General features: G+C 41.2%; 1 protein-coding gene across 12 annotated transcripts in view; it reads right to left on the reverse strand.

The window, feature by feature from the left end:
- The window catches only part of Dync1i1 (dynein cytoplasmic 1 intermediate chain 1), a 311,790-nt gene that overhangs the window by 233,835 nt on the left and 64,617 nt on the right, over nucleotides 1-13,338 (reverse strand). For 6 of the 12 annotated variants that reach the window (XM_029478836.2, XM_021164408.3, XM_021164406.2 and 3 more), the window contains exon 5: nucleotides 13,081-13,140. The exons of the other annotated variants lie outside the window; for them this stretch is intronic. In XM_029478836.2, coding sequence (XP_029334696.1) covers nucleotides 13,081-13,140 — 60 coding nt within the window. The remainder of the gene's footprint in view (nucleotides 1-13,080; nucleotides 13,141-13,338) is intronic. 12 annotated transcript variants of the gene reach the window in all.

Here is a 13,338-nt window from a genome sequence, read left to right on the forward strand (position 1 = left end):
GCTGCTTCTAGAAGCTCTTTGCTGTTCCTCCATCATAGCACATCATAGCTGCTCCTCCCACATAGCACATAGAATAGCACATAGTCCCGGCACAAGGTCATTTCTACTCTCACCCCTAGTGCACAGCCTTGCATTCTCTAGTTTCCATGTCTGTCCGCTCTGACTTGGAGGGAAACTTATTGGGATTGTCTTTACCCACCCCTGCACTATGGGGCTTACTGCAATGTCAGAGAGAGAACATTATGAATTCATTTCTTGAGGAGGACAGAAAGGAGGACTAAGAGAGGATGGAGAACAAGCACTGTGAAAATAAAGGCTGAAATGGAAATGGGCTCTGCTCTGGATGTTTGTCATTTTTATTACATCACCCTGCACAGTTTCACCTTGCCAATTCTTTTTTTTTTTTTAAATAAGGGATTTTAATAAAAAAATTCAACAACTAAGCTAGATTTACATAGGACTTCATAGAACTATAATAAAGTAAATAATTCAAAATCACCTAAAAGGCACAATAAAGACTTATCTATCTGGATGAACTGTGGCCGTGTTTAATGAACACAGAGGGAACTCAAATAGGTGAAGCCCTGGGGCTGGTTTTCCAGATGAGCAGCACAGACAGCATTTTGAGAGAAGACTGAAAAGCCACAGTTACCACCTTAAATCCACAGCGCGAACACCTGGGGGTTAGAATCCTTCATCTGTAATTTGAAAGCCTGACCAATGTCTCCTCATCCCCAAGAATTTCAATGGCCACTAAAGGTTGTGTTTCCCTGGCCTGGCAATATCAGAGAATGGAGAGAGATGGACTTCAGTGTCTGAACAGAACCCTTTTGACTTCCCCAGTCAGCAGTCTAGTTCCAGAGCACATGACTTAGTGCCCCTGAAAGAAGGAGACAGTTCTGAATCAGCCTTAAGAAGGTCTAGGAAGCAGGGCAGGATGAACAAAAGTGTAAGAAGAGGAACACTGAGTAAATCCAACTGCAGTGCACAAACTATGAACAAAGAGCTGGGATGCATTTGAATTAAAACCCCCAAGGCACCAGTGAGGCATCCTGGATACACTGAGTAGCGGGCCATGGTCTCTCCTAAGATGACCTCACATTATCCTAATGTGACACAGGGGCCACATTGTCACAAGGATGGGACTGAGGCTGGGCTCCTCTCGATCCCTGTAAGTCCTTTCTGAAACATCCCTCTCTCCTGAGGAAGCTGGTTCTGCAAAGCAACACTGTGTCCAACTTAGAGATTTTTTTCTTCTGAAAAGAATGCTGAAGATGAAGAATGTTGCTGTTTCAAGCTTGAGAAGGTTATTTGGTATCTCTCAGAGTGAAAAGATAACAAACTATCCACAAGCAGGATGCAATTTGCCCAGGTACTGATCTGTTATTAGCTGCAAGATCACTCCTCAACCAGTGTCCCCATCCATCTGTGTTTTCAATGCTTATGGATGTAGAATGAATTAGTATATAAGTTGTTTCTTCATGATGAATATACTAATGAATGCATATGCACTGGTTTAATTCACCCACCAGTGGGTAGTATTTGAAATGTCCCATGCCTAGATGTTAACAATAACGGTGCTTAATTCCTACGTGCATTCTAAATATTTATCCTTATACTTAGAAACACATGTAGCTCTTACTGCTCATCAAATAAACTTCTTTTTACAACAGAAGGAGATCATTGCAAAAAACCCACTGGTGGACAAAAAACCAGAGAAGAAATACATGGCGGGATACTTAGCCCCCACTGATATCACGACTATATTGCGACTCTTGAAACTAAGATTCACGGAACATTTCAGTAGAGGAAGCAAGAAGACTATACAAGCCGAAGAACCAGGAAATCTGCTGTGAGACTGTCTTCTAGAAACGACAGGGATGCTACACCCTAGACAGCATGGCTACCTAAGCAAGACCCCAATGCTGACAATACTAATAGACATACCAGTGTGAAAGAGGGGAGATCCTGCAGGGCCTCACTTAGAGACAAGGAACTACAGACAACTAGGGATGCTGAGAATGGGAGAAATAGCCTTACCCAGCACTGAGGTCCCTAGTTGGTCATCTGGTCTCAAGTAGTTCTCTCTCTCTCCCCCCCCCCCGTGTGTGTGTGTGTGTGTGTGTGTGTGTGTGGTGTGTGTGTGTGTGTGTGTGTGTGTGTGTGAGAGAGAGAGAGAGAGAGAGAGAGAGAGAGAGAGAGAGAGAGAGAGAGAGACAACTGTTGACTGAAGCACAGAAACACAGAAAAGCAGAATTTGGGTTACTTTTAAGATATCATTGATATGAAAATATCATTGATATTACATTGATAAGTTACAGTGTATAGCCAGCCTGACACCCTTAGGTTCCTTTCCTCAATTCAGACATAACGAATCAGAAATATTAGTTCTGAAAAGTCTGAATTAAAAAAAAAAACTTGAGTTCAGAAACCTTCCAAATTTTATAAACAGTGAATCACAAAGACACTGAAGAATTGTGTCAAATATGGGTTTCAGAATATTCAACAACCAGTGATCCACCAATCAGATTTCTCACTGGAAAAATTTCTGAAGGGGGTGGGGGTCAGAGGTTAGTGAATGGCATTCACTCCTGGAAACAGCAAAGAAGTCACTGCAGTAACAGGGCATTTCTGGAGCAAGAGGAAGTCTGACAGACAAAGAGATAAAAAGCCAGGAACAAATGTTCCCAGGGAAAAGGAGTCATTTGGCTAGATATCAAAGTAGGCCAAGGTCGTAGCACGAAAAGAAGTCTGCATTGGCCCATGAAAATCAACTGTAACTCATTGTTTTGTTTTGTTTTTGCTTAGTCACACATATGTGTCAATTTTGCTTAGTCACACATATGTGTCAATTTTGCTTAGTCACACATATGTGTCAATCTCGCGGCTGGCGTTTGAAGATGCTGCCAGCGATTTGCCCATTTATCTTCCTAAAAGCTTTTCAGGTGTTTTTAATAGATAAACCCTCAAGGTAATGTTGATAACAGTTTTCTTCCTCGTTCAACCTATGACGTGGGTGGAGTAGTATCCTTGAGGAGTGGCAAGGAACTACTTTGATCAGCATCATTCATTGCTACCATAAACTGTGTTTGAGCAAGGCACCATGCCAGATCGGCACAACACAAAGAGAACGAGGAGCAAGAAGATATGCATCAGAGAGGGAAAAAAATCTCCAGGCTGCAAACAACAGTAAATGTTAACATAAATGAGTCTCCTAACTAGGAGAAGACTGGGTGGTGGGCAGATTTCTATGTTTCAAAAAAAATGGGGTTCACTTCATTGAGAATGGAAGACCTGGTTTAGATTCCAAAGATAAGCTTGTGTAAGTAGGCCACACTGCAGGTAGCTTATCCTGCATATATAAAGATCCGAGGACAGAATTTACACGTTATACCAAAAATTGAAATACAAGTATTGAATTGGGAGAGCAATGGCCTTAAGATGAATCTAGAGGAGCATATTGAAGGTAGATTATTAGAGACTAAAGAACTTGGATTTTGCATAGACACTGAACAATTGTCGGAAGTTATGAAGAAATTCACAGCTGCAAAGCAGTATTTAAATCATATTAACATAACCAATATAGGAAATACAAAATCAGGAGCCAGATGTCAGGTGTAGGAAATGACCTCATCTTAGAAGCCAAGTGTGGAGAAAGAGGAGAAAAGAAAAGATTCCCAAACAAAGTTGAAGGTTCAAGAATGGAATAGAAAATGAAACAGGGCAACAAGGCAAGGTTGGAGACTTGGTCAAGAGTGATGAGAATGGGACTCTAAAAACCAACAGAGGCTACATTAATAGCTAACGTTGCGTGGAAGGTGAAGAAGGGAAGGAATGGGCAAGTGACATTTCAAGGCATCATGGTTTGTAGGAAGAGAAATGAATGGGATAACTGCAAAGACATAGAGGAGTTGAAGAAGCGTTTTCTAGGTGTAAGACTTTGAGCTAAGAGAAGACAAAGGCGAAAATGTAGCCCTTGGCAGACATCAACACAAGGTCACACAAGAAGATGCCACAACCATAGAAAAACAGATCATGGACTATAAAAGGTTTAAAAGAAAAATAATGAAAATAGTGCTGGGTGTGGGTTCTATTGTATGAGGTGGCCCTTAAGTCCAACCAGGGAGTGCTTGGTTACTCCTATGATATTCATACCACTCTTGCACAGGTAGACATCTCTTGCCAGGCCACTCATTATTGTAGCTCACAGGGTTCACGACTGTGTAAGAGCATGATTGCTTCTCTACTCCAGTATTATAAATAGGACTTAGTGGGTTAAAAATATTAACTCTATGTGTGTCTGTACATGAATGCTTAAATGTACATAAGCATGTATTTATGGATCTTTGCATGTGTGTGTTTCATGTGAGTGTATCTATGTGTTTGTCTATGTCTTTTTTTCTACATGTTCACCTGTGAATATAAATTTATACTTACATCTATGAAGGTTGGTGAAGCCCCTGGTTGAATGAATGTTTTTACATTTCTCTGTGCATCTTCTATAGGCATGAGTAATTTTGGATGAAAGTTATTGTGCATTAGAATGAATATGCCTATGTGTTGCAGTTGTATTGCTCCTGCCTTTGTATGCATGTACAAGCATGTATATTTGCTGGCATGCCATTGAGAATATTTGTCTAGGTGGAAATTAGCTCCAATTGTAACTTCTGTCTTATATCAATATCATGAAAGTGCATCAGCTATGCCGAGAAAGTCCTTAGCATCTTATGGATGTCAAGTAATGTTTAAACAGCAAACACTACAAGTTCTGCTGCTTCTGCTGTAAGAGTTTACTTTAAAATTAATCAGTATTTTTTTACCAAAATAACTTCCTTCTGTGTTTCTGACATTCATAATCTATAACCTAAAAGAATAAAAATATGGGTCATCTGAAAAATAACAACATCAAAGACATAGAGTTGAGTGGGTAGAGAGGTCGGGTGGATCTGGGAGGAGTTGGAGGTGAATGCAATCAAAATACATTATATGAAATTCTAAAAATTTAATTATTATTTTTAAATGACAATTCATTTGTTTCTTAAATACTGTGCTCTGGTAACAGTGGGTAGCAAGCTGTAACATCTTATGCGTAGATTTCCAGAGCTGGCAATAGGCTATTCCTCTGGGAGAGATGAGAACAGAAGACAGGGCACCATACCCAGAGAGTAACTGGCTCTGTGGTCGTCTTGCCACACACATAAGGCTCATCTGTGCTCAGGGGAGTGCCATGTTCCTCCAAGAGAAGCAGCATGAGCGTTGGCCTTCCCACATCATACACAAGGATGGGTTTCCATCCTTCCTATTTGCATTATAAATCATTTTTGGGAAGTGTTTGTTGCATTTCCATTGTATCTGCTTCTAGCTGTGCAGAGATATTAGTTCGGCTTCTGACCCATTTTTTTTCCTGAAAAGAAGCAAATGTCAACACTGGCTTAATGAATGGCCGTAGCCCAAAGATTTGCTTCAGATTTTGCAATGCAAGCAAACTTTGCAAGACTTCGGAGTTAGACATGAGTTAAAACCATCACAGCCACGCTGGTGGAGGCTCTGCCCTCGAGTATGAGAAGTGGGAAATGCAGGACAGTAATGATAGAGACCTGTGTTCTTTCCAGTGTGGCTACAGATGTGACAGAAAGTATATTCAGGAATGACCTTTTATTTTCTTGATGACTTTGAGTAAATTTCATACCATCTGTAATATGAAGCTGTGTAATTAGAGCCTTCCAAGTAAGGCACTGAGTTTCTCAGTGAGAGTGCACTTTCTTCCCCAAGTGGATTTCATTTCCTGAACCAGACGGCAACAGGAACGCCGCCCTTTTGAAGATGAACTGTTACGGCAGAACAAAAAATTAACATAGCTTGCTAAAGATTCTCGAGTCATAAAATAAAGACTAACAAACATGAGCTTCTTGAGAACTGTTCGGGGGCAAATAATGATCATTATAAGAGGCAAGGAGAGTACATCCTCCCTGTCTTGCAGCAAGGTTTTGATCAGCGCCTTTAAAGCCACATCATGAACCCTTTTGATGAGTCAATACTCATCTATACAATTTAGATTCTTGAGTGCACTTTACTAGTTATTTTGATATGCATGTATGTGTGCTTTAAGATTTTTTCATTTTTTGTAGAAAGTACAATTGTAATTAAATGTTATTGAAGTCACAGATGTTTTCAGTTTGCTTGGGAGCTCAACCTACATGATACACAAGAAGGTGTGATGATTTCAATAGAAAAGCCCCCCACCATGAGTTTAAATATTTTGTCCACCGGAGTGGCACTATTAGGAGGTGTGGCCTTGTTGGAGTAGGTGTGGTCTTGTAATGTAAATGTGGAGGAAGTGTGTTACTAGAAGGTAGGCTTTGAGATCTCAGAAGCTCAATCCAGTTCATGTCCCACTGTGGGCTGATCCAGATGTAGACCTCTCAGCTCCTTCTCCAGCACCACGTCTGCCTGCCCATTGCCATACTTCTCAACATGATGATAATGGATTAAACCTCAGAAACTACAAGCTAGGCCCAGTTCAATGTTTGCTTTTATAAGCATTGCTGGGCCATGGTGTCTCTTCACAGCAACAGAAACCCTATGACATACAGTTACATGGAAACATTGAAAACTATTTCAAGGCAGAGAGATCTAAGCAACACACAGAAGACTATTTGGCAGGACTGGGGATTGAGCTCTGAGGCAGAGCTAACAAATATGCAGCCTGCCATGTGTGACTGTCTGAGTTTGATACAAAGAAGAAAAGGTCAATAATATGTGGTGAATAGGTCAAACTGAAGTTCATCTTCTTTTAAATCAAAGCCTGGAACAAATTTTTAGTTCCTCCTTAAGAAGGGGAGACCACATTCTTATTGAGACCCTTTCCCCAACTCTGCCTTTTCTTCCACGTACTGGAGCACACTATCTACATACAGTCCGTTCTGCAGAGGAGGCTGATACCACACAAGACCTGGCTATTGAGCTCAACAATTTGGAGCTAATTTTTGCTTATGATGTAGGACGTTTCCCTCCCTATTCAGACTCACTCTGTTTCCATAGCAAGGGAGCTTGTTTCCCTGGAGACTGAACATCTCGTGCGGACACTTGCTCTTCAGCTCGTTTCTAAAGGCAACGTGTGCAGTGTGATCTCTCTCGAAACTGTCCAGGCAACCACACCCTCGTCAGTTCACTCAGGTGATTTCTTGTGTGTGTGACGGTCGCTGTGCTCAGGAGGAAACTTTATTGGCTCCCTATGTCTTGTCATTTTATTTCTCCCACCATTTTTACTTTGCTTTCTCTATTACAGTTGTAGTCTAAAAATGAAAAGAGTTTTTAGTATGTCAGCAAGTATTGGCTATTTGTTTGGTTAAAACAAACAAACAGACTAAGCTCTCTCTCTCTCTCTCTCTCTCTCTCTCTCTCTCTCCCTCTCTCATTATCTTGGAGGATTTTTTTCTTTCTTTCAGTAATCACCTTTTAGATTTCTCTCTGTTGCTAGTTGATATGTGGATCACATAGCTAACAGGCAAATCTGGCACCAAGGGCAAACCATTTCTGCTTTGGTCCAAGATGGAGTTGTATGCCCAGGTATACCATTCTAGCTGAAATAATGACCAGCATCTGTCTGAATAAAAGAAAACCTTATAAGACAACAAGAAATAACAGAGATGCGTGAAACAGGGGAAACACCAAGATAAGCCCCACAGTTGTCCCAGTCTGTGGTCCCCATAGCACTTCCAGCTATGGTACAGAAGCAAGGCCAGGTGGCATGCAGTATATGTGCTAGGCAGAAGAGCAATTAGACTTCACAGTCACCCACAGTCTATATCAGAATACCACCAAGACCCAGGGAAGAATGACCTGATTCTTGGATGATTGGTGACAGTTCTGGGTTTTCTCTGAGGACAAGAATATCTTCTCAGCTTCTATCAGACTGCTAAGACTCCATGCAAGTCTAGATTCGTACAGAACACCATACAAATTATGTCTTGTTAGTAAGAACTACATGGCCAAGAGCTGCAAGAGCTCGTCTGAGCACAGTGATCTGTGCTGTAGTGCAGCAAAGCCAAGAACAAAGTGGAAGGATCAGAAGATGTAGGTCAACAACCACGTGGAGAGAGCCACGGAGTGAGCAGTGAAGCTGGGGTTCACTGGGGCAGTTTGAAGGGGAGAGTACAGTACCTATGCTCTATGTTGTCTTTTGGACAGAGCTTGAGGCCAGAGCTGTCATTAGATAGTCATTCACTCTTTGGGGAAATGGATGGAGTCTATGGAAGGGAAGTGAGGCTGGGTGAGGAAGAAAAGATGCTGAATCAAAAAAAAAGCTCCCAAATAAATAAGTAACCCAAAAGTAAGACCTAAAAAAACAAAGCTGCTTTTAAGTAAACAGGTGTTTTAAAAACTATTTATTGAACAAAAATTTCCTAATCTAAACAGAGCAAAGATATTAGAAATAAAATGATTTAAATGAAAAAAGAACTTAGTGTGTGTTAGAGTGTGCATGTATGCGTGTGCACGCGTGCCTGAGTGTACAGCTCTGCAGTGTTTATATTCATGGGCTCATAGACGTCAGAAGAGGGCATCAGATCCTATAGGACTTTAGTTACAAATGGTTGGGGGCCACCATGTGGGTGCTGGAAACTGACCTGGGTACTCTTAACCATTAAACATTCTCTTCAGTCCTCTAAATATGTTTATATTAAATTTTAATGATTTCAGGAATACAAATATAATCAATTCTCACAAAAGTAATACTCAGAGATTCTGATAGCAATAAAATAAAAGCAAACAAAAAACCCCTAAACCAAAGACATACCTGACCTGAAGGAAACCCACAGGCAGGAGGCTCAGCACCCTCCCTCACCCTACAGAGACATCTGATAAACAGATTAGCCACCGCCCTCTGAGAAAATACAGGAATGAGTGACAGTCTCTAAACTGGAGAACTGAAAATAAGCCCACTTCAAAATCAGTGTGTGAGAAACTGCGATACAGCCTCGCCGTAAACCTTTCTCTGACATCAGAAAGCAAACCTCAGCTGAGCTTCTCCCAGGGGACTAAAGGGTTTGGGCCACACTTGCAGGGCTCCTACCAAATGACCTGTCTCAGGTGCAAATCCAGATGGCCCAGCATGCACAGCCACCTGTGACCACAGAGGGAGGAAAAGCAGCTTTAAATCAAGTACTCAGATCTCTTCCTCTCTCTTTGTCCTGGCTCAGCACAGAGCAACAGGCCATAAAGATTAACTCCTGCCTTTACCTGGGAAGGAGAAGATTGGATATCAAATATCTGACCTTTTTAGCTGCTGTCCAAGAGTGTGGCTTTTAACTTCCTTGTATCCAAAGGCTCACAAGAAAGACAAGTCAGTACTCTGGAAGTATGGACCCACTCCAGGCTTTCCACAACAACCTTTCTTCTAATGATATAAATAAGACTTTGTCTTCTAACCGGAAGTAAATTCTGCAATAAGCATTGCTCTTCCAGCTATCTGGAAGTCTAACTCTAACCTGTCTATTCTAGGAGCTGGAGGGCTAGACAATCATTTCCTAGTACTGAGGTCTACAGAGAACAAAATGGGGATTCTGAGCCTCTCTGGGGGCCTCGCACTGACTCTAGCTCTCTTGCTTTAGCAGCAAGGCCCAGTTCATTCACAGAAAGCGCCATCCTGCATGCTTCCTTTCATGCCTTGTTCAGCTGCTGGTGAAGGGCTCACTGGTTTCTTGGGTCCGATAGATAGGAAATCCTAGTCCCTGGAATGGAATGAATGTGTGGATATTTCCTGTGTGAATCAACTCCATAGCTGAAGTCAGCAATAAAGTCTGTTCTCTAGGATCGTTCTAGAAGAGTCAGATCCCCATCTAGCCCCCCACGTCTGTTTGCTATCACCAAGACTGGCCTCTAACCTGCCTGTGTCTGAAAGCTGCTGGGGGCTGACTTCACTCAGCTCCTGTAGATTGCAAAGGATAATGAAAGTACTTAAAAGTGAATGCCATCTAAACAAGCATAAAGGAATCTACCACAGAGTCTTTTCTTAGCTTCTGGTAGAGCTAGTGGGTAATAGATGCCAGTGCCTAGATTTATCTTACAGACAGAAGGGATCACACCACATGTCAAGCAACCCAACTTCTCCAGCTGCCCTGGGAAGAACTGGTTCCTATCTCTCTTGTGTCAGGGCGCATGTGGGACTTAGTGTTTTCTAGCCTCCAGGGAACCACAAAGGAAAATAGACGTCTGCTTGTATAACCACTGAGGTCTTGGAGTACCCAGGACTCCTAGGTGAGGTGATGAGAGAACATCTCCTCTCAGGGCAAATCTGAGGGGATCTCCAGAAGTGATGCTTTGCCTAATGTGCCAACACCAGTGAGTTAAGGGAAATGGAGAGATAAGGAAATACATTTTCCACAAAAGAACAACCTGAATCTGCAGAAGCAACACCACTGACATGGAGCCATATGTCTTACTCAGTGGAGGATTGAAAATGTCAGTCATGGAGATGACAATGAGGCTGGGAGTTCAGTGCTTTCACGGTAAGTAGTAAAAATCTACTATATGCTAGGAAACTCAATGAAGAGACAGAAATTTTAGAAAGGGACCAACTATATCCACCATAGAACTGAATGACACATTCTGAACTGAAAAACAGTTAGCCTGATCAAGCAAAAATTGTTAGGGAATTTGAAGACAGTTTACTGAAAAAAAAATGCCCATAGAGGAGGAAGAGGAGGAAGAGGAGGAGGAGGAGGAGGAGGAGGAGGATTACACAGATAGAAATGCAGGCCTATACAAGGGAATGAAGAACAGTAAAAAAACTGAACTGTGTGGATGAACACTACATTTGTCCCTGAAGTCTCTTCAAAGATCATCAGCTGAATAAAAGAGCAAATGGATAGTATACTTCCTAACATATACAAAAAGTGAAACATTTAGTAATAGCAGAGCAAAGGTCAAGAGGAGAGAGATAGACATGGAAGTATTCTCTGTTTCCACTTTAAGAAATCAGCCCAAAGAAATGCAAATTAAATACAAAATAAGTAGAAGAAATGAAATTATTACATCCAAGCAGAGGTAGAAGACACTTTTGGAGGGTGACAACTGTTTGCTTTCCTGATGGCAGTGACAGTTTGATAAGCATGTAAGCATGCCAAACATCAATTTCAATAGCTCATGTATAGTAATTTTTGTCAGTTAGATTTCAGTACAGCTCTTAAGTGAAGACACAGAGAAAATTACAGACTTTAAGTTGAGGAAATAAAACTGTCTCAAGAAAAATCTTCTTGCCTGTGGAGCATTTCATAAACTTTGGTATGTACCCTAAAGATATTTAGGACCTACTAAAAGGGGAAACTGTCATGGTGCAGTATTTGAAATCGTAAGCTGGCTGAATAATCTTTCTCCAACATTCTCTAAAAATTCCTTACAAACTTTTAAAGACCAGCCCCTCTCAGTGTGCAACCTCACATCTCTTTATCTCTCTCTGATGCAGTGAGTGCTCCAGGTGAGATGAAGCAGGGGAGGAGACAGCACCAGGTATGCTTTGTCCCCAGGATGCTTTAAATAACATGCTCAATTTCCACCTGGAAAGCAGACCAAGGTGACTACTACTGCTTCTACTCCTGTTACTGCTACTACTCCTGTTACTGCTACTACTCCAGAACTACTCCGCATCAGCACATCCAGCTTAGCAATCCTGCATCCTATCTACAATGTATCAACTTGGAGGTGTACAGTATAGTCTTACTATATACTGATTGTTTCTCTGCTTCACATAAATCATACTTCTCGATTATTTAAAAAGTATAGAATTTGAAACAGATAATGGATGGTCTCACAAAATATCCCAAAATGTAGTAATTTTAATGAAAACCCCCCTCAAAATTAGTAATTAAAATAAAAAAAAAATTCACAGCTATCTTCTGAACTTATTTATAACCAATGTGCTTGTTAGCTAAGGTGTTATAGTCCTTGGTTTAGTATCACTGTGAGTCAGTTACAAACTCCTGCATGCACAAAGGTCCCCACACATACACATGCTATTTAATGTTAATGGCACAGTAGGTGCTGAAATGGATGGAAACCCAGAGACATGGGCTTAGCAAGCTGAAGAATTCAGGATAAATAATAAATAAACACCCATATGGAGATACATTGATGTGTTTTTCTTTTTAAAAAAAATGCTGTTATAAAATGTTGAGGTATCTATTTTTGGAGGTATCCAGTCTTATGTTGCTCAATGGTGTCATGTCAGCCTGAAGGGAGGGGAAGCCATGTCTCTATGACAGTCTTTCTCAGTTTCTGTGTAGATACTCCTGCTATGGCTGATCTCATGTTGCTAAAACTGTACTTGAAGCTGAAAAAGTACACAGTCAGGTCTTCTGAGCTTGAGACTGAGCTACGAAAGCATCCCATGGAGAGCATGTCGTGTGTGACTATAGTTAACTCCAGTCCTCTGAGGGAAAATGAAAACAAAAACTAAAGCCCAGTACTTCATTCCTGACTTTTCAATTCTGAAGCTAGCTACCTTTCAACCCCCGAAAGACATCATCTGAACACACGTTCTTTATGAGACATTACCTAACACCAAATATTTGAATCAGTGATCAAACTGACTTATTCTTTCACAGAATTATAGTTGTTCGTAATTTAACTGACATTAAGAGTTTATTGTGAATTCTCTTAACAAATGAAAAAGAATGATCACAAACAGGACACAACATTTTAATACTGATCCCAGACACAATTAGTTGTTAGTAAGAGGGGAACTTGGTTAGGATAAAGCCACATGTATCCCCAATTCTGGACTTTATGTGGGACACTTCTAAGTGAAGGTATGGGCTTTGGTTTGTAATTTTCTTTTGGATCAGTGTCACTTTGCACTGATAGGATTTATCACGGGGTGGACAAAAGTCATCTTTTTGTGGGGTTGTCCACAAAGAGAGACTTTAGCCCAAGCTGTAGAAGGAAAACTAATGGAAGAAATGAAACTTATCAAACAGGGGGTCTCAACAAAGGAGAGAAAGCCAGAGCAACAAGAGCTCTAGCACCGTAACACAACCATAGCAAAGAAATCATAGGAGGAGGAACAAAAGAGCAGACATATACCCAAGTTCTGAGTCTGACTGCAGCTGGAGCACTGAGGGGTCTGTGTCCCACTGCAGGGTCCTAATCGTGCAGCACAAAGGAAAAAGAACACAGAGAATTAACAAAGAGGGAGGGCAACAGAACAAACTAAACCGTGTCATTCTTCAAGGCAACGTCATATACGGTACACACACAGAACAGCCCCTCCACCCCCAGGGATTAGGACAAAGAAGGTTAGGAATGGCTGCTTAACATAAAAAACTATGGCCATTTTCATGG

Source organism: Mus caroli, unplaced genomic scaffold, assembly GCF_978045245.1.
Source record: "Mus caroli unplaced genomic scaffold, Mus_caroli_1 scaffold_7, whole genome shotgun sequence".
Lineage (NCBI taxonomy): Eukaryota > Metazoa > Chordata > Mammalia > Rodentia > Muridae > Mus > Mus caroli.